The sequence below is a fragment of the Macadamia integrifolia genome, chromosome 5 (genome assembly GCF_013358625.1).
Source record: "Macadamia integrifolia cultivar HAES 741 chromosome 5, SCU_Mint_v3, whole genome shotgun sequence".
Taxonomy (NCBI): domain Eukaryota; kingdom Viridiplantae; phylum Streptophyta; class Magnoliopsida; order Proteales; family Proteaceae; genus Macadamia; species Macadamia integrifolia.
In genome coordinates this window covers 43471797-43493735 of record NC_056561.1, presented here as the reverse complement: position 1 = coordinate 43493735, position 21939 = coordinate 43471797, and the positions used below count along the sequence as shown (strand labels likewise).

At 39.9% G+C, this 21939-nt stretch overlaps 2 protein-coding genes across 3 annotated transcripts in view; both read right to left on the bottom strand.

Moving 5' to 3' along the window:
* LOC122078239 (uncharacterized protein At2g33490-like) overlaps positions 1-17502 on the bottom strand; it is a 37705-nt gene extending 20203 nt beyond the window's left edge. Inside the window, exons 1-2 of one of the 2 annotated variants that reach the window (XM_042644136.1) lie at positions 17001-17502; positions 2789-2861 (exon numbers count right to left, since the gene is read on the bottom strand). In XM_042644136.1, the coding sequence (XP_042500070.1) occupies positions 2789-2861; positions 17001-17111 (184 nt within the window). In that variant the 5' untranslated portion in view covers positions 17112-17502. The remainder of the gene's footprint in view (positions 1-2788; positions 2862-17000) is intronic. The other variant, XM_042644138.1, reaches the window with a different exon arrangement.
* Positions 17503-19963: 2461 nt separating this feature from the next.
* The window catches only part of LOC122080389 (pyruvate dehydrogenase E1 component subunit beta-1, mitochondrial), a 9864-nt gene continuing 7888 nt past the window's right edge, over positions 19964-21939 (bottom strand). Inside the window, exons 6-8 of the mRNA XM_042647346.1 lie at positions 21762-21886; positions 21555-21669; positions 19964-20434 (exon numbers count right to left, since the gene is read on the bottom strand). Coding sequence (XP_042503280.1) covers positions 20366-20434; positions 21555-21669; positions 21762-21886 — 309 coding nt within the window. The 3' untranslated portion in view covers positions 19964-20365. The remainder of the gene's footprint in view (positions 20435-21554; positions 21670-21761; positions 21887-21939) is intronic.

Sequence of the window (21939 nt, the reverse complement as noted above, 5' to 3'; positions counted from 1 at the left end):
GGGGTGGGGGGGAGATAAGGATAGCCCAGCAGTTATTTATCATATCATCTCATTGGAATCCACCGCAATCAAGTTTTATAATGCTATATAGTTAGCGGCAACATGCCTGAGTTGAAACAGCCTAAGGAACACCGAAACTGTTCCAAAGGATATGAATACAAATCTTAGTAACACAAACAACCAATGAATGTAGCAGCTGGCCAAAACAAAAGGAGAGAGGGGAGGATGGCAAAAATGATCCTGCACTAACTCATGAACAATGGTAGCATGGTCCATGGCTAGGCACCAAGAAGCCAAATGGCCACAAGTGTCCAACATATCAACCTCCAGAAACCGAAGTACAAACACACAGGGCGATTTAAAATAATTCAAGAAGCATATGAAATAAATTATTACAAATGAGAAAATAAAAACAAGTACTAGAAAAATAAGAAGTTCATGGTGGACAATAAAAAGAATCAAGATAGGATAAAAAATATAAAAAGGCACCCTTCCCTTGTCTTGAGATTTGGGACTTATTCAATGCTGAAGCAATAGAATACCCTTCTATGAGAAACAATTTAAGACATCCAAAAATTACCTGATCTTTAGAGAAGAGAGATTTGAATTAGCGTGATTAGCTCAACTGTGAGGGTTTTGAATTATTACTCTTGACAAGGTGCAATAAATTCTGTTGCGGGATCATTTAAGAGTTCCTATCAGATATTCAGAGTTTGTTTCACAGGGAACAAATTCAATTCCTGTATTTAAGGAGGAAATTAAATGTAATGTTTATTTAAAAATACACATTGGAACAAGGTGTAATAGTCTGTCCCCCTTCTACCAAAAAAAAAAAAAAAATAGTCTGTCCCTCTGATGCAGGAGCATTCAAGAGGCCAAATCACATGACCTAGGTTTTGCTTCACAGGTAATAGATTCGATCTTCAATTAAAAGAAGAAATTAATTCAGGTCAAACCATGGGTTGGTTATTAGAGCATTTCAAGGATTAAAGTACCGGTGTCAGTCGCTGTATCGGTAGGCCAAAATTAAGATACGTATCGAAGGGTATCGTATCGTATCAAATATACGCTAAAGATACGCATATAAATAAATAGGAAACACTTTTTTACAAACTTTTGCATAAAAAAATAGTTAAAAAAAGCTATATATAACATGAATTATGCAAAAACATTTAATTGAGATTATCGCACTAAGAATCCAAGGTTTGTAGTTGTCCCATAAATGTAAAATCATTATTCTCAATCTTGATTTCCACTTTAGTTAGAGATAAAAATGGCTGGCAGCAACTTTGGAACAAAAACCCCTCAGAAATCGTGTTTTTCTGAAAAATGACCCATCTTGGCCGTTATATGACCTTAGCGCACCGTATCAATATGTATCGTACCATACCGTTATGCACCGATACGTCCAATACATACTAAAACGTACATTTCACCTCGATTTTTATTTTTCATAGAGTATCGGTGCATATTGTATCGTATCGGTGGTGCATCGGTGTGTATCAGTATGTATCATGCGATATATATATCAATAGAAAAGGATTTTAAAATTTCCATGTAGCGTATCGGTAAGGGATGATACCGATACGTACCGATACTTTCATGGAGCATTTGTATCATTTAATTGTGGGGCCCAATGAGTCATGTCATCAAGAGAGTTTGTTGTTTAGATTATCCCTTTACTAAGGTTACATTAGAGAGTTATTAAGAAAGATTGTCTAAGAGATGGTTGTTGAGTAGTTATTGAGTCAGTAGTGTAGTTGGTTGAGGAAACCTATCTAGAGTCAAAATTAGAAGTGTGGAACCACTGGCTGGATTAGAGCTATAAGTCCTAGTTCATATAGGGCTGTAAACACATTAAATAGTTTTGGACAATGGATCAAGCACTGGTTGCTTGGGTAAAGCTGTGGGAGGCTTTACGATAAAACATCCCCGGGTCACGGCCAGGATGTCTGGCATCTTTATACTGCTACTTACTTTCTGCTCTACTACTACCGCTCTCTTCCTAGTCTCCTACAACTCAGCTTGTATCATGTCTATTTATGCTTCTTTTAGTTTCTGTTAGAGGTAAAAAATCCTTAATCTAGAACTCGGAACAAATATGTAACTATTCTGTTAAACCTGTGCTTTAATTCCACTATTTGTCCACTGATTTTGGTAGTAAATCTTATTTTTAGTTCATAATTCCAATTTCGTTTATTACAGTTGTTACTTCTTTATTGGTTTATTATATAAAAGTCTTCAATTTTTCAGTTTCGATACACCTTCAATCTTTGCTATTTGAATCCCGCCCAGATTTGATTCAAATCAAATCAATGAAATCAAAAGACACTAAATCAGAGAGAAATACCTATTTTATTAAGCTCATGGTTCGAAAGGCATTCTAGGGCCAGAAATTTATAGTGCATGATAAATACCACCAAAGAACAATAATGCAGAGGTAATTAGCTGAAATACACCAGATATAAAGTATGGAAAGGTGCCTATAACTTATTATAATCCTGTTTCACATTCAATCCAGGGATTTCTTGATTGGACTCCATCAGGCCCATTACCTGAGGGCACAATCTAGATCGGTTGATCCTTGCCTGCACCAGGTTCTCTACTTATAAAGAAAGCAACAACTAGCTCCCTCATTTCTAATTCTTTACTTGACCTTTTTTACTCATCCAAAGACAGATGTTGTATAACCCTAGCAGCAGACACAAATAAACTACCTACAGAATAAATTAGTCAGGGGAGGGGGGAATCCTTTGAAAATGAGAAATCCATAAAAGAAGTGGCATACCATAAGCACTATTTGCTGTGGCAGCGGCTGCAGAAAGCAAGCTATCATAACAGTTTCTCATATCTTGCATATCCTGCAAACACAAACTGAATCACACACACACACAAAGAGGAAAAACTCTCACGAGCACTATATACATGGAATAATTATGGTTGAAAGCGGAAAAAAGACATAATGAGCATTCAATTGCCAACAAAATGATTTGCCAGACATGAAATCATGACCCCAAAACTTGGATTACAAAATAATGAACACCTCTAAGTCTCAAAGCAGGTGGCAGGACCACCAAGTCAAATAGGCCAGTGTAGGCATACTGTCTAATTTCATTCTCAATACCTGGAACCTAATTGCAACAATCTAAGGCTAAAGCTTCATTATTAAGTTAGACACCAATAACTGATTGACGTGGGAGCATCAATCCTATCACACTTCTCATTCGAACTTTAAAAAAAAAAAAAAATGCAGAATTGTTACATTCCCATTTAAAAACAAAAACAAAAAAGGGATCAAAGTCCCAACAAGTTGTCAAGTGACCCTAAAGGCCAAAAGTCCATCAGAGTCAATTCAACAGGACTACTGAAAAGTGAAATTAAGTGGCTTAAACCGAAAAAGCAGAGAAATGTATCATTGTGTCTGAGCCTCTGAGGAGCATGCAAGTTTTCTTTTTGATGCACATTAACAAAACTCCATTAAACATGCAATAGTTTCACACTTTTTCTTGCCATTTAACAATTATTTGTCTTTTATTTTGTCAGAGAATTTGTTGTCCGACAGTATTTTGTTAGAGCTTAGTCAAAGAAAAATAAGAGTTTAATGCTGTTCAAAGTTCTAATGCTAGAGAGGCTGATGACTGCAGAACTCAAAATAGCATTAGGGCTCTAACTGTTGATGAGCTACTTGATGGTGCTTGCCGGTCTTCCTCTCCCCTCTTGAGGTCAGGTCACCATGGCCGGCCCCTCTGAGGGGATCCCCCCTGTTCCATCTGCAACCTCTAGCCTCCCCAACCCTTCGCCACTCCCCTCCCTCGCTTCTCCTCCCCCCCTCCAAACTCCTACAATTGCCTGGTCCTCCCCTCTGAAGCACTATGTCTCCCATCCTACTGGCGGCCTTCCTCTTCATTTTGTTCCACGTCCTTGTTGGGAGATTCTCTGATTGCTACGTGCCTGGAAGGACTACTGGACTCTGAAGCTTCTCGCTGGAAAAATTCTCTCATCGGACATTTTCTGGGCAAAAGACCCCCTTTTCATATGGTGAGGCTTTCTCTTCTTAAGCAATGGAGGCCGGCCGGAACTGTGGACACATTCCTTCTCGATCACGGCTTCTTTATGTTCAAATTCTCTGAGGATAGTGACAGAATCTGTTGCCTGCAAGGCGGTCCTTGGCTGGTGGGCCGAAAGCCTATTTTCCTTCGTTCCTGGAATAGGTGCTTGTTGCTTAATCATGTCGATTATTCCACCATCCCTCTATGGGTTTCTCTGTCGGGACCTCCCCCTCCACTTCTGATGTGAGGATGGCTAGCACTGTGGGGTCTGTTTTGGGTGTTCCCCTCTGTTCTGATGCCAGAACAAATAAAAAGGATCGGCTCGCTTACACTCGCATATGTGTAGAAGTCTCTGCTTCTGAGGCCCTTCCCTCCTCCATCTCTGTTCAAGATGGGGATCACTTCAGCTTCCAGCAGGACATCTCCTACGATTGGCACCCTCCTCAATGCCTCTGTTGTAACGTCTTTGGCCATGACACCAGCTTATGCCTCCCACAGGCTCTGGTTACTGATTTCGGGACTGATATGGCCAATCCCATATTCCCATTGGTCCCATTGTGCATAGGGATCGTTCTGTTATGTCGGACCCAAGTCGTCGACCCTCCATGCCTCCTCTGGTGAGAGGTAGAAGACTCAATCGGAGGCGCAACCGTAATCAGACCACCTCCTCCGTCAAAGCATGTGATCCGGCGCTCCCTGCTGATCCTTTACCCCGCGGGCAAAACCGTTTCTCGATTTCACAAGCTGATGTGGAAGAACAAGAGCTGACGATTGTCCCAGTTGAGGCTATTGGTGATGTCCCATCCTAGACTTCTCTCAGAGAGCCCGCTGCTGTTACCAAGTCCTTTGATTCGTCGACCTCAGACAAGGGCTATGCCAGCTCTGATGAAGCCCTTTCCAATCCTAATGACTCCTCGGAGGAAGAGTCCTTTGAGTCGGATTCTGAGACCTCGTCCTAGAGTGCCGCTTATGATGAAGATCCCCCTGCTATCGCCCTTCCTGTTGATGACGAGAACCAGCCAGATCTCACGCCTCTGGAACCTTCCCCTTTGGTCGAAAGTCTTCCTGAAGATATATCCTCTATTTTGTCGAATTCTCTGGTGGTGGGTCTCGCGAGTCCTTTCCTCCCTGTTGGTCCCCCTCCTTCCTGCAACCCTCCAAACTCCTTAGACCGAGCCCAGCCCTCCAGCCCACTATCGAGCTTTAGCCCCCTAGTCCTTAACCCTGCACCCATTATCCATGGGCCTCCTCATTCTGGGCCTCCAAATATTCCATTGAGCAAGCCCACTTCTAAATCCATGGACATCCCACCCCCCATCCAATATCCGATCCATATGCCTACATTGAAACCGTCTTCTTTGCCCGGAACCCAGGTTACGCATGGGAAACATGCTTCCGTCGGTAAAAAACCCAGGAGAACCTCTGTTGCACCACTTCCTCCTCCCTCGACCCCCCCTTTTCATTCCTCCACCCCTCCCAACCCACGGTCTTATCATAGACGAAGCAAATCGCGTCCTCCCTCCGACTTGGCTACGGGCTCCTCCTAGGAGCATGAGATGCCCTTTCCTCCTCGTGCCTGATGTCTCAGGGCCTCATTTGGAACCTCAAGTGGGTAAATTCCCCACAAAAGCAAGTTGCGGTTCGTCTCCTAATGAAGCACTCCCACCCAGCTTTTTCTGCTTACTTGAAACCCATTTAAAAGAGCCTTCCTTGTCCGAAGCAGCCTCCTCCATTACCCCTGGATGGTCTTTCCTATCTAACCATTCTCATCACCCAAATGGTCGAATTTGGTTCCTCTGGGACCCTAAAATGCTCTCTGTTTCTCTCACTTCACTTCCGAACTCCTCCACCTTTCCATTTCTGACCCTGCCTACAGTTTCTCCTTCTTGCTCTCTGTTATCTATGCTTCTAATAGAGCCCTGGACAGGGACACTCTCTGGAATGACCTCTGATCCATTGCAAACCAGGTTGGCTCTCGTCCGTGGGGCATTTGTGGGGACTTCAATGTAGTCCGGTTTGCTCATGAAAAGCAAGGTGGGGGCCACCTAAATTCTGCTAGTATTGATGCTTTTAATCAATGTATTGAAGCTCTTGTTGTCGATGATCTTCGTTGGTCCGGCATTAAGTTCTCTTGGAACAATAAAAGATCCGGTCCCTCTAAAATAGCTAGCAAGCTTGATAGGATGATGGTTAACGAAGCTTGGCTATCAGATTTCCCTTCTTCCCATGCCACTTTTGAGCCTCCAGCCACTTCTGATCATAGCCCCATTTCCCTTCTCATCCAACCATATATTTCCCTTGGCCCTAAACCCTTCAAGTTTTTTGACATGCGGACAACCCACCCTGACTTCTTTCCCAATGTCCAAACTGCTTGGCTCAAGCCTGTCCATGCCTTCTCAACCCCCCTCATTGCCCTATCAAGAAGGCTAAAAAATGTCAAGGAGGCCCTCAAGATTTGGAATACTAACTCCTTCGGGATCATCTTCTCTCTTGTTTCAGATTGCAAGAACAAGTTGGTTGTTATTCAGTTCCAGCTCCAGTTTGATCCTCTTAATACAGAGTTGGCTGATGAAGAGAAATTGGAATCTGAAAACCTCTCAAAGCTACTGGCTAGTGAAGAAAGCTTCCTAAAGCAAAAGTCCCGTATCAATTGGTTGGAATCTGGAGATTCTAATACCTCCTATTTTCACCGTTCTCTGAAAGCCAGAAATAACTTTAATCATATTCCCAAGCTCTCTTCCCCAAATGGAGACCAGGTCTTCAAAGTTGATGAGATCAAAGAAGTTGCAGTGAACCATTTCAAACTCTTGTTAAACCCCATAGCTCCTGCAGTTATGCCCATCCCTGATGGCCTCATCTCAAAATTCATCCCTGACTGCATGGCCCAATTGCTCTGGGCAATCCCCTCTGATGAGGAGATAACTTATGCTATCCTGTCCCACAAAGCCAGCAAAGCTCCAGGCCCGGATGGTTTTAGTATGGGATTTTTCAACTCAGCCTGGGATATAATAAAAGAGGATTTGATCAAAGCAATCAAAAGCTTCTTCTTCAATCCAGAGCAAGTCAAGGGAATCAGCCACACTTTTCTCTGTCTTATCTTTAAGAAAGATGGGGCAGACAACATGAATGATTTTGGACCAATCTCTGTCTGCAACCTCCTATACAAGTTCATTGCCAAGATTCTTGCGAATCGCTTAAAGAAGGTAGTGGATTCGTTAGTGAGTGACAATCAGTCTGCTTTCAATCTTGGAAGGAGTAATGGGGACAATATCCTTCTCTGTCATGAGATTGTTAAAGATTTTGATGGAAAGGGGCACCCCCTACTACCCTTATGAAGATTGATATCCACAAGGCTTTTGACAGTCTTAGATGGGACTACATAACCTTAGTTCTTGACAAGATGTGGTTCCCGCCTAACTTCATCAATTGGATATATCATTACATTGCCTCTCTCCGCTTCTCAGTGTTGGTTAATGGGAGTCCGGCTGGCTACTTCTCCTCTTCTACAGGTATTAGACAAGGATGCCCTCTTTCCCCTTATATATTATGTCTGGTTATGGAAGTCCTCTCCAGAAGTTTGCAATCAGCTACAGATTTGAATTATATCACCCCCATCGCAAAGTGCAAGGCCATAAAGCTGACCCATCTTGCTTTTGCTGATGACTTGATGATATTCTCCAAAGCTAATGGTTCTTCTCTAGATTCTATTATGCATTGCCTGGATCTCTTTGCCTCAATGTCAGGTCTTCGCATAAATCCTGGAAATCCCTTATCTTTTTGGCTGGGATTTTAGATGACTCAAAGGCATTTCTCCTCGAGAAAACCGGCTTTGATTTGGGTTCCCTTCCTGCCAAGTATCTGGGGCTTCCTCTTATCCCAGCTCGGCTCACTGCTCACCACTGCTCTCCCATGCTTGAACTTATCAAAAAGCGCCTTCAATTATGGAAAGGAAAGCTTTTATCTTTTGCAGACAGGCTTGAGCTGATTAGATATGTCCTCCAAGCCTCCTACATTTATTGGTCTGAGACATATGGCTTGCCCAAGTCCATAATTTCAAAGTTGGAATCCATTTTTGCCTCATTTCTCTGGAAAGGTTGTGAGTATTGTAAGTTCCTCCGCCCTCTCAGTTGGAATGCTATATGCCTTCCCAGGAAGGAAGGAGGTTTGGGTCTAAGACACATCAAAGATGTCAACACGACCGGAATTATGAAGCATATTTGGAAAATTGTTTCCAAGAAAAAGGGCATTTGGGTTGATTGGGTCTACTCTTACCTCCTCAAGGCTGATTCCTTCTAGACAACTAAAATCCCCTCGGATGCCTCTTGGGTAAGGCGCAAGATCATCTCCTTTAGATCTCTAGCTTCTACAGCTATTTCCTACCGCATTGGGGATGGATCCTCCACATCCCTCTGGCAAGACTCATGGCACCCAATGGGGACTCTCTCCCTTGCTATCGATGCCTGCTTTATCTGTAGTTTCGGTCTTCCAAGGCAAGCCATGGTTTCCTCCATTATATCTTCAGGATTGTGGGACCCCCCTGACTCAGAGTAGTTAGCTCAAGTTTGGAACTCTTTGCCCGCCCTCTCCTCAGTCAGCCAAGCAAGAACAGACTCTATTGTTTGGAACCATTCCCCGAATGGTAGCTTCAGTGCCAAGATTGCTTGGGACTCTGTCAGGATTCATGTCAACTCTGCTCCTTGGCATAGGCTTGTCTGGTTCAGGCACCACATTCCTAGACAGAGCTTCACAGTCTGGAGGGTCTTTTTGAAGTGCCTCCCCACACAGTCCTTCCTTCTTCATAGAAGAATTCTGGTCTCTCCGGCCTGTCACCTTTGTGGCTCAGAACCTGAAGATATTGATCACCTCTATTTTGACTGCCCTATTTCTTCATCCATTTGGAAAATGGTCCTTTCCCAATGTTGGCCGACTGACAGGAGAATCCTCCCTTTCCAAAGGAAGTGGACCTGGATGGATATGACATTTCAAGGGAAGACCATCTGTGACCTCGTAGCCAAGCTCGCCTTATGCGCAACCATCAACCAAATTTGGATGGAGAGAAATCATAGGAAATGGACTTCCAACTCCCGCCCCCTCAAAAAGATTTGGAGTTCCATCTTCTTTGATGTAAAAGCAAAGATCTTGAATGTTTCTTTATCTTGTCCCCCCTCCCCTAGAAATTGTCACATTATTGCTTCCTGGGACCTCCCTCTGTGATTAGGAACCCGGATCCCCTTTGATTCTGGGGCTTTTGTTCTCCTCTCCCTCCCCCCCGTGGCCTGTATATTTCTTCTCTTTTGGTAATGAATTTTTTATTCACCCAAAAAAGTTCTAATGCTTTGTCTTTGAAGAAGAGGAACCACATTTTAGAGCTTTATTTTCAATTTAATATTTATTTCTATTTTCTTTATAGGTTATGTTTTTTCAGGAAAAGGGGCTACATTTACAGAACTTTATTTTCCATGTAGTAGTTACATGTCTCTCATTTTCTTAGAAAAGGTAGACTCATTAGGGGTCTTTATTGCTGTTTCGCATAATACATGGGCTGTCTTTCAAGTACATATCAATTTCAGATCAACTTAGATTAGGGGAGAAAAATAAATAAATAAAAAGAGCAATCCAGTGCACGAGGCTCCCGCTACTGCAGGGTCTGGAAAGGGAAAATGTATGCAGCCTTACCGAACCTATGACCAACATTTTGCTAAAATATGTGACTTCTTCCAAAAACTAAAAAGAGTATGATAACTTCATCATAAAGATGTTGCTTGGGTTTGCCAGTGCTTTAAGGCACTGTCGCCTTGCATGATGGCATGAAGTCATTATTGGGTGGTATTTTTTATTGATATTATTATTATTGGACAAGGGGTGGGGGGAGATTTTAACAGCTAGGTCCTGCAGCTTCTTCCCCAAACTATAAGCCTACTATGAGGGGGATTAGGAAGGAAAGAAAACAAAAGATTGCTGACAGTTATTTGCATATATTTGCAGGATTGGGTAAACTATCTCCGGGATTTTCAAGAGAAGATGAGAGCTGACTTGGGGATCAATGGTGGTTGGTAATCCAAAGCTGATATGTGGATTCACTTTGATCTGAAGAACTTCTGAGAGTAAAAGGAGACCTTTCCATAAGTAATTTGCAATTTGCAGGATTGGGCTTGCTATCTACGAGAATTTCAAGGGAAGAAGAGAGTTGATTTGGAAATTGATGGTGCTTGATAACATCCATATCCATAGCTGATATGTGGACTTGTTTTCTGCAGGATGCATTTTTTTTTTTTTTAATTGTTATGATTCTTGTTGGATATCAGTTTTTCGTTTTAATAAGTTCTGGGCAGATTCAAGTTTTTCATGTGATATTTTCATGATAGATGCACTGGGGTTGAATCATAAATGAGCTTTGATTATCCCTTTTATTTTCATTTGATGTATATGCTGCATGTTCTCCACAGCTTTTGGGATTTATCAACATTCTTTTTTGGTTATTTCTCAACTCAACCCAACTAAATGGGGTCAGCTACATGAATTCTGTTTTGCCATTCAACCCTACTTAAGGTCATGTTAGTTGTCAATCCCATTGTTAGTTAAAACGGGAACGGCAAAAAAACAGAAACGTACGGTACGGGTTTTAAACAGATAAAAACGATGAACGGCACGGTCAAAAAAACAGGGAACGGCAAACGGACGAAAACAAACAATACGAGTATTAAACGTGTAGTTTTCAAAAAAACAAAACCAAAAAAAAGGTAGTATACTCATGCAATTTGAGAGATTATTACCTGTATACATGCATCTAATATTCCAAAAGCTCTAGGAGTCCCAAGATAAAATAGCCCAATGGGCTACAAGAAAATGAGATGTTGCTAACTTTAGCTTCTCTTTACTCATTGGGCTATAAGAAGATGAGATTTTTTTCTTATAAATAGTATGGAAGTTAAAAACCAAGTACCATATTGTCTTCACTCTTCACTTTTACTAATAGGTTTTTTTTTTTTTTTTTTTTTTTAAATTAATTTTTTATATATATAAAATTCCTATTTTACCCTTAAAAAACGGATACGCGTTTAAAACGGCCGTTTAAAACGTGTTTAAAACGGATTCTTTTGCCGTTTCTGTTTTTTTCCGTATTGTATAATAGCATACGGAAAAACGCGTTTTAAACGGCAAAAAAAAGGCAAACGCGTTTTAACTAACAGTGGTCAAGCCTAGGCTTCATATCAAGTACAAGTAATAAGGAGAGAGTAAATGGAGGGGCTGGGGACATTCTTGGGTAGCTGCTTGTTTTATGTTAAAAAAAAAAATTGACGTTCAATTGATCCTGTCACTTGCTTTTGGGGTTACCATACCTTCACTGCTGCTGCTTTGAGTCACAATCATGTAGGATGTCTACTGGTTGATTCATTTTTCACTGCTGATGATACTCTGTTAGTTCACTCGATTTTTATTTTATTTTTTTGGTTCTGAAATCAGAGCTTCTATATGAAGAGATTCAATATTCCAGATCTGCTTAGCATTTTCATTGTCTTGAGATAAGGATAGCAAGTTATTTCTGTAGTTCTTAAAGATAATTTTTCATTTCTTTCTTTGTGTGTGTGTGTTTTAGGAGGGGGGGGGGGGGGAACAAGTTATACACCTTCAATCAACAAGAATGTTGTCACCGGACTCGCAGTTAATTCTAGTTCATGTAGTGTAGTTTGTCCTTGTGACGTGGTATCGACTGATCAAGTTACAAAAAAAAACCCGATCCTTGGTTTTCTGCTACCCTGAGCCCCAGTCCAGCCTAGGAAACTCGATTCTTGGAAGCCTTATCCTTTTTCATTTTGACAATTTCTATAATTGTAGGGTTCATTCTATAACAGACACAAGTTTCAGCTTGTTCACTAATTGTTTTCCACAGTAAAGAAAGGAATCCTTGAAGATAGGTTTTTACATGCAATACATTTATAATTAATTGCAATATAAGTTGTTCAAATATAGATGGATAGAGCTCAAAGGGCTAGGGGCAGGCCAAAAACAACCACTCATGAGTTAGTAAGGAGAGACATGCAAAAGTTAAGTCTTCACCCAAGTATGGCATCTAACAGAGCTAAGTGGAGGGCTAAGATTCGGGTTGCCGATTCGTGAGTGGGATATCCCAAAGTAACTTTTCATATATATATATATATATATATATATACTCATGGATCCATGTAGCCGACCCCATTTAGTTGGGATAATGCTTGTGTTGTTGTTGTTGTTGTTATTGTTGTTGTATAAGTTGTTCAGAATACTATTTTTTTTTTGCTTTTTAACTATGGGCCCATTATCCACAGGATTGATGTTCATCGAGGATCATCATCAATGTTCACAACATAACAGATCAAATTTGAACCACACATTTTTTACAGTCAGATCTCTTGTTGTTGGAGCTATTACTTCCTGCATTGATTATGGTGCTTACACTCTCTTTGGCTAGACCACTGGCACCCTCTAAGTGTCCTCCTTCATATGGTTCTGGGTAAAGCTACTTACAAATCCGGCCTCATAAAGCATTCAATGGTCTCTGCCATCATCAAGGATAATAAGTGGCCCCCCCGGCCAACTCTTACCCCTTGTTGGCTCCTTTGTGGAATGCTTTGCAAAGCATCCATAGACTCCCCAATAATAGAGGTGACACTACTATTTGGTCTCTAGCTTCATCAGGTCTCTTCTCTTCCGATGCTGCTAGGGAATTTATTAGGCCTCGAGTCCCTCTTGCTCCCTGGAGGAAAATCATCTTGTTCAAGTCGTCCATCCCTCGTCATAGCTTTACCGTTTGGCATGCTCTCTCCAATTGCCTACCAGCCCAGTCTTTCTTGATCCACCGCCAAATCTCAGTTTCTCCCTTTGTAGGCTCAGCTGGAATGCGGTGGAAGATATTGACAATCTTTTCTTTGAGTGCCCGTTCTCGTCTTCTGTTTGGAAAGGGGTCCTCGCCGAATGCTAGCCAAGAAATTGCCGGATTTTACCATTTTAGAGAGAATGGATTTGGATTGGCATGACCTTTTCGGGATCTTCTATTTGTGATATGGTTGGAAAGCTCTCCTTCAATGGCTCAATCAACCAAATTTGGATGAAGCGTAATCTCAGGAAATTGACCTCAACTCTAAGGCTATCCAGAAGATTTGGAATTCCACTTCTTTTGACATCAAAGCAAAACTCTCTGCTTCCACATCTACTTGTATTGATTCCCCAAGGAACAGACATATTGTTGTCTCCTAGGATCTCCCCCCCTTCTTTTATCAGCCCCCCCACCCTCTCCCATTGAGGAGTGGTCCTTGTAATTTTTTTTTTCTTTCCCCCTAGGGCGTTGTATTTTTTCTTCTTCTTTTGGTAATGAACTATATTATTCACACCAAAAAAAAAAAAAAAATTAAACCACACACCAATGCTTTCCTTTCCACAAAATCATATCAATTCTCTTCACCATCACCAAGCATAAGCAAATGCATTATTCTATTAGGTTTTCAACATCCTTTCCTAAGCAATGTATTCCGGAATTTCTGTGTTTTCATCACATCAGTTTTCTTAAATACTTTAATATTTACATCCAATTATGATTATCTCAAGGTGTTCTCCTTAGTCCTGATTCATGGTTTCAAGAAAATGAACACCATTCATCACATGATCTAGCTCAAATTCTAGTACATTGGTTTTACCATTGAAGATACTGATGCCGTAGCTTGCATATAGACCTTTGATCTTGTCAATTTAATGACCAACAATTTCAAGTGGCTGGATTGACTTGCATTGATCCAGCACACTAATGATCTGGATAATCTCAGAGATCTATAAAGGATGTAACCATCTGATATGAATTATAGGGGGGAGGGTGAGAACACCAAATTGCCATTCTTGAAACACGACTATGATTTCTCCGGATGAGTTAGCATTTCTCCACCTAAGATCTTGGCATTGTACATGACCAACATGGAGAAAAAGTTCCATAGTAGAAAAGACAAATACCAAAATCCTCGTTTCATATTAACACTCATCTATGTTTCCTTGATCAATTAAAGTTCAGATATCCAATAAGCCATAACCCTAAGCCTAAGGCAATGATCACAAAAAATGTTGAAGAAATGGACAGTGATAAAGGTGGGGCCTAAGAAGTTGGCTTTCAGCACAATATTAAAGTAAATACCAACTGCTTGCATTCATGAATGTGTTCCATACACAAGTTAAAAAGCCTCAAATCAGCTAAGCTAGATCGGCAATAGGTAAGACATAGAATACATGGAAGAACAGCTTCTGGATCAATTAACAATCACATGAACAAAGATCACTAATAATCTTCACTGTTGGCAAGTTGGAGCTTGATGTAGTTGAAGCCTGTTGGTTGGGCTCTAAGCCTCTAAAACAGATTTCATGGGGGCCAAGGATAGCTATCAATCTTTCTTATTTGCTGGAGATTTGGGAAGATATCTAGTTAGGAAGAAGATATCGATTGAACAGTTTAAGGAGATTTATTTCCAGAATTAAAGAGGAGATCACAGTCACTAAGGAGATCTTTTTTTTATGGCTACTGACCAGCCAGTCATGAAGGGGTTATTTTCCAAAAGTGAACTGATCGATTAGGAGGGTATTTCATAATTAAGTGGGCCCCCACAGCCAGCTAATGAATACAAATTGAAGACCACTACGTGGACTCCTGCAGGTGTGTAATTAGATAGGTTTCTAATTAGGATTTATTTAATCATGTAATCGGAAGCAAGGTTTAAGATCTCGATCTCGCCCCTAATCTCGCTAAGCCAAAAAAGAGAGATCTCGAGCATTTTTTCCTTGTCGACTCGGTGGTTGGTCTCAGTGGCCATATGGATTTTGTAGCCCCTGAAACTTGCCATATACCCTATTTTAGGCCTTCTAAACATAGTGGAAACATCAGTTTTTTTTAAATCAAATATAAAATGATATATTGACTTCATACCCTATGTAAGTAGTCTCAAACTCTTTGGACCGTAGGCTAGTATGCTCTATGCCACACATAACACAACATCTAATACTTCTAGAAGTTAGAACACATATAATCAATTTAAAAGTTCAAATAATCATAAGAATTTAAAAGACATCATAGTAATAATTACTTAATTGCTTGTCACATTCTCATACATTGAAATGATATCAGATAAGCCACACAACTACATAGGTACAGTACATATTCCATAACACATGTAGATATATTACATGTAGTGTAGGAATGAAGTTTGGTAGGAAAAAGCATCAAAATCCCATCAACAATGTGTTTTTTTCTTCAAAGTGTAGCAAGAGAGATGAGTTCTAGGCTGTTTCTCAACGAGATGGGGTCAAGATTTGGCAATATCTCGATATCTCGCCGAGATCTCAGCATCTCGGTCGAGATATGGTTGATTTTGTGTATCGCATGTCATCTCATCTCGGAAAATCTAAAAAGAGAGATATTAGCTGGATCTTGCCGAGATCTTAAACCATCATTGGAAGGCAACCTAGGATTAGTTTCCATTATTGTTGGGGATTTATTTTGAAGTGTATCCAAAAAATTTCTCTCTCCCATGCATGGAGAGTTAGTTTGTAATTGTTTTTCCTTATTAAGGGGACTATCCCTATACAAATTTGGGGTTGAAAAAAAAAAACAACAAAATTTAAAAAATAATAAAATAATAAAAAATAAAGAAGCTTATGTTGGTTTCTGTGAGATATAGTGGCTGTGAGAGACAGCTTGGATTAGATGCCCTTGTGAATTTAGGCAAGAGGTCTTCTCTACAGTAGATGAGATACCTACATATCCTTCTTATTCTTTATTTTCTGTTTAATTTCATGTTTTTATTTACAGTTCTGAGATTTCTTCACATCTGGGATCCAATCGAGGGTTCTTTTCTGCTGCTCGAATACTTGTTTGATCCATAGAAGAGTACCCTGTTGCTGCTCCATCCAAGTGTTGCCTGAACTCCTCAAGATCAGACCATGCGGCTCCCTGATATTGGAGGTTTCTGCAGAGAACTTTGAGGACCTGTAACTCCTAGTCGAGCCATCCATTCCTGTCCAGTTTGGTGTCACTCTCTAAGTTCTTATCGCTGGAAACTGGTTCATAATGTACTGTTCATATCTCGGAAAGATCCTGCTATGGAATTAGTCCTAACTGTCTAATTGGGAGTTCCACATTAAAGCTTTTAGACCTCATTAAGGAATTGTTTCCAGTTGGGGGTGCTGGAAACTTCTTTATCATATTCAAACCTTACAACCACTTAAGTTTGTAACAATATTGTGGAGTACATCTTTGTGGGAGGATTATCAAATAGTGAAGTGAACTCCCAGAACTCGGAGAAAAAAGATTCAAGATAAAAAGAATCCCGCACACACTAGTTGAACTCAACTGGACGCCTAAAACTAAACAAAGTTGAGATAAAGCGGATAAAACAGAATGCAACTCAGCACCTTGAAACCCAACCCCCTACCACCACTAATTGAACTCAGTATGACACAAGGAACTGTCTCTCTGGAACTTCACTTGGAGCAAGAAACAACAAACAGTCGAGCGTTCTCAGTAATCTAGAAATTTACTTTACTTTTTCTTAGCTAGTGTCTCTCGTAGTGATCAAGTCGAAAGAGAGTGGATAGCGTTTGCAGATCATAGCCTAGGTCATAAAAAAGTCGTCACAAGCTCAGTGACAAGGGGGACGTCGAGCCTGGCGACTAGAGTACTAGACCATCAAATGCGGAGCAACCAAAAAGTATGATCTCCGAAATCCACTGGTAGCTAGTTATAGAAATCTTTCAATAGTTATTATGGAATCGCAAGTTCGTAATTCGTAACTATCGAAATCGAAAAATACCCCCATTGAACCCTAAATTAGGTAGGTAGTTCATGCATCCATGCTTGGCAAACGAAAACAAGGCAGACCCAGATAGAATAAGATTAAACATACCCAAATTAGTAAATCTGACAGAGGATAAGAGAAGTACCTGTGCAGCCTGAGCGAGCTCATCCAACTGGGCTGAAGGTTGATGATCTCTTTTCTCTTTGGCATCGTTCTTGTGAAGTGCGAACCCTTTTAGTTTCTTCAATGACTTCATTACTTTCCAGCTATCCCAGCGACGAAATCCAAGATACCCAAAAAGCAGAAAAAAATAATAATAATAATAATAATAATGATAATATGCAGAGAGACCAAAGAAGGTCACTCTTTCAGAGAACCCAAAATCTATGAACAACACAGTTGAAAACCCAGCAAGGAAACACGAAACCGAGTCGATCCAAGCAATAACTCCATTTGTGAAAACGAAAAGCACCGTTCCTCCTCCAGTAAGGTCAAAAGACTCAAAACATAGATCGAAAATAAAGGAAAGAACATTGAATATAAGCGCTAAAATAGGGATTGTTCTCTTTATTTATCCGTCGCTGCTTCTCCGCTACCCCTTCTCTTGATAGTTTTCTATAGTCTATTCTCTCATCGGCCTTTACCGGCTCACCCCAGTCGCCCCAGGCCCCCGAGGCTCCAACGCCCCAAACCCACTCCCCACTCCAATAAAAAAAAAATGAGGGAATAATAATAAAAATAAAATTCCAGTTCTTTTTCTTCTTGACTAATTTACTGAGACCAAGTTTTCCTCATATCATAGTGAACAAGAAATTTTCTCACAGATGGCATTAATGGTTTTTGGGGTATTTCAGATATTCGACTGAAAATGATAATGATCATCTTCAAATCCCACAATGGCCTCATGCACAAGTATTTTTTTATTTTTTTTATTAACGAGAGTTGGCATTGTCATTAATATCTGAAATTTGATATATAATTAACTAAGACTATAGTTAGTTAAAATAGAAATTAAAAAAAAAAAAAAAAAAAAGTAAGAAGTGTGGGGAGGACATTCTCTGCAGTGAGCAGTGAAGTGTAATGAACATTGAACTGTTGAGAACATCTAAACACTTGTTCCAAGGGGTTCCCAACCACCTGATGATCACTGTACTAGCGTAGCGACTGCGGACAATTTTTCACACAAAAAGTGGGAATCCATTGTAGAAACCTTGTGCCCTTCAAATTTATAAAGGAAAAAGGGTACTAAAATTTTCTTAAGAAAAGCTTTTTATTTTACACAAATCATTGGTTGCCCGGCGGTAGGAGGACTGATATTGGTTCATTTTCCCTTTTTTTTGGATAGATTGGGAACCCATTGGGTTGGTCTTTTCCGCCTATGTAATTTAATACTCCATTTTTTCAACCTTATTTTAAACTATTGACTTTTAATTGCATTTTTCTAACACTAATGACTTAAGAAGAACATGGCCTTGGTGGGGATGAGCTAGATTAGATGTGTAGTGAAAAGGAGAAAGGTTCTTTGAATCGTTGGGGTAAGATACATTAGCACTTTCGTGTTTATCTCTCTCCTACTCACATGAAATGGCCTTATTGCCCTGAGCAAGCGGCAAAGGTGAATGCACCAATGAGAGGGGAACACACCAATGAGGTGCAAAAATCTATATCCTATATAAGAGGTAGCAATGACATTTCATTTGACAAGGGGAGAGAAACCCATAGGTGCTAGCATACCATACCATGGTGACTGAGAAAACTATTTTTTATTGCCCATTTTTCAAAGTTTTGCTCTACTACTTAGCAAATCAACCTAGCTGAGTGACTTTTTTCTTTTTGGGTAAACAACTCCTAAGTGACTTGGCATTCTCTAAGGTTGCATTTGTTTAGCCATAAAATATTTGACATAAAAATAATCATTATTTTCTATAATTTATTTTATTTTTTAATAAGTCTAAATAGCGCATTTGAACATGATTGAATGAGGGAAAGAATTCAACTATATGATGAGGTAGAGCCTTTCATATGTGCAAGAGTGCCAATGATCACAATACTATCACAATATCACTCTGTGAGATTTGAAATAGATTTTGATTTCCAACATTTTGAACTGTATGTCAATAGAACATTTTATATATAAAAAAAATCAGTAGAAAATTTTATTATTTTCTAATCATTATATAATTTTGTATTGACTTTCAACTTCCAAAAAATATTTGAAGATGAAACAAAATGGGGTTGAGAAAACCCACTTCTTATTATTTCCATTAATTCACCATCATTATTGTTGTTGATGTTGTTATTATTTTTACAAATCAGTATACTGGAAAAATCAAAACATTGTATCACACTGCATCATGTTGAAAAAGAGGCATTTGTCTTTGTATTGTAATTGTTTGACTTCTTTTTCATTTTTCAATCTTATTTACGTTCATTAAACAAACAAATGCAACTCATTTATAATTATCTCTTGATCAGAAAGCATTTTTTATCTATTTATTATTTTACGGTATTATAATTAAAAATTTTATTTATTTGGATTTTAATATTTCGAGGTTTTAACTTGCCTTCTTCATCCTCCGATTTCTTTACTGTTCTTTATTCGCTAATAATAAGGTTTCGGTTTGAACTTTGAAGTTCAAACTTCAAACTGGCCCTCCTGATCTTTTAAGTTTGAATTTATGATTTTCCCTGATCAAAAGTTGCGTTTTCTTAGAATACAAGTGAACCACAACGTCAGCTCACCTTCGCGGTTTGCAAGACTTCCCTACCTAGGTTTGAAGAATCGCACCTTATCGGTGGACATCGCTATTGATACTTGGTCAATACCAAATCGGTAATAACAACAAAAAACTCAATCTCGTCCCAACTTAATGTGATTGATTACATGAATTCATGTGAAAAAACAAAATGGAAAAATGAAAGAAACCCAACACCAGCTAGTCAGGAACAACATGGATACTTGCACACCAATCGGTGGTGAAACACGAACAGAGGATTAAAATAGTTAAAATAATATTAGAATCAGTTGAAAAAATATCAGGGAGCCAAAGCACCTACCGCACTAACCCATGCCAGCTGCGCTATCCCTCTCCTTAATTTGAAAACCACTTCTAGGAAGCAAGCTTAATTTCATAGAGCATAAGTAGTACAGTACTAGGCACTCGCTATGCCAAAAAAAAAAAAAATATTCTACCCAATACATAAATTCTATGAAAAGTTGAAAACTTCAAAGCATCGTACAAAAGAAATAGCCATTGGACCTGGATGGACAGTCCATCTCCATCCTCAACTGGGATAGAACTTTTTATACAAACCATATCCTTGAAGGGCGCCTTAATAAATGTGTCCCAGCATTATTTGATGAGCTTAACCAACCAACCACCACATCTAAGCTATTCTAGTTGTGTGAACTCTCCACTGATGCTAGGACTTCAAAATAACATGGTAATGATAACAATCGCCAAAAAGAGCACATTAAAGTAGGAGAAAGATTGACATTGCCTGCTATGTCTAAGCAGCTGCAGCAATGGGAACTGATCTGTAGCATGCCCTTTTTGCTGCCCGAACAATATCCTCAACCTGTACAAACCACCATTAAAAAAAAAAAAGGTAATAAGAAAACACAATAGCTAGCTAGGCTTTATGATTTCTAATTAAGAGTTACAAAGAGGCTGGGTCTGCCAAACAAGTCGTGTGCCAGAACAAAAGTAATTAGGAACTCGGGGGGTTACACAAAAGGACTCCACAAGGTTATCGCAGACCATCCCAGTTAAACCCCATGTGGCAAAAGTGTGATGATGCAGTAGTTGGCATTAACACAAAGTGGAAAATAAAGATGCCATGAACTATGAAACTTAAACGCTGTCTGGAATAGTCCACCTAATCCTTGACATGGCTGAAAGAGGAGTAATTGATGTATTAAAGCATCCAGACTACCAACCCAGAAAGGATTCTTCCTTCTAACAAAAAGCTGTAAAAATACAAGCCTGAGGCTTAAGAGACGTGTACTTATCAATGCAAAAATTTATGCTGCATATGCTCTTCCAAGGCACAGGTGCTGGCCAATCCCATTGATACAACACAAAACTTGCCTCACGAGAGAGATAATTCACCTCAGAAAGGAGATCCATTGGGAGCAATCAAGAGAGGTCCAGGTGTTTCAAACAGCAACTCCATACAGTGTGCATAAAAAAGGGCGTACCCAGTGAAAGGCTCCCACCACTGCAGGGTCTGGGGAGGGTCATAAAGTATGCAGCCTTACCCACGTTTCATGGAAATACTGTTTCCCAACTCAAACCCCCGACCACTAGGTCACAGTGGAACAACCTTACAATTGCACTAAGGCCCGCCCTCTTGTATACAGGGTTGCAAACCATAACTCAGATACATTGCGACTTTCCTAGGAGGATTAAACATAATCAGATGATTATGACTATCCAAATCATAAAACTTCCTAAACATCTTGTCATTCAAACCATTTGAATGATGGAGAAGATTTTGTCTGCCTCAGAACTCCCAGACTCAAGCCCATTCAATGGATCTCAGGTCATTGATAAAGCAACAAGATCACACTTCCACTTTTAAGAACAGTTCATTCTCAGTGGTACTCATCAAAGTTTCCCATATTCACCACACATCCCTACAAGAAACTAAGATTGTATCTAGAATTAAATCCAAGATGAACAAAAGAAGAAGCAACCTGCGGAAGGGCCATTCTCTCAAGATTTGCAGCATAAGGCATGGGAACATCAGCTCCAGCAATCCTTTCCACTGGAGCATCAAGATAGCCAAAGTTCTCCGTAACAACAGAAGTACTGTCAGACAAAGCACAACTCATCTTTAAATACAGGAATTAATACAATAAATAAATCAGCAGGTCTATATACATCACTCAGAGAAAGAATACCAGATCTCAGCACCAACACCATGCTGAGGGAACCCTTCTTCAACTGTCACCAGTCTATTGGTTTTCCTGACAGAGGCATTGATTGCTGGTCTATCCAGAGGTCGAATAGAGCGTAGATTTATAACCTGTGTGCACAGATCAATCATGGCTGTCTTCAGGGTCTCGATTTTGAACCCGC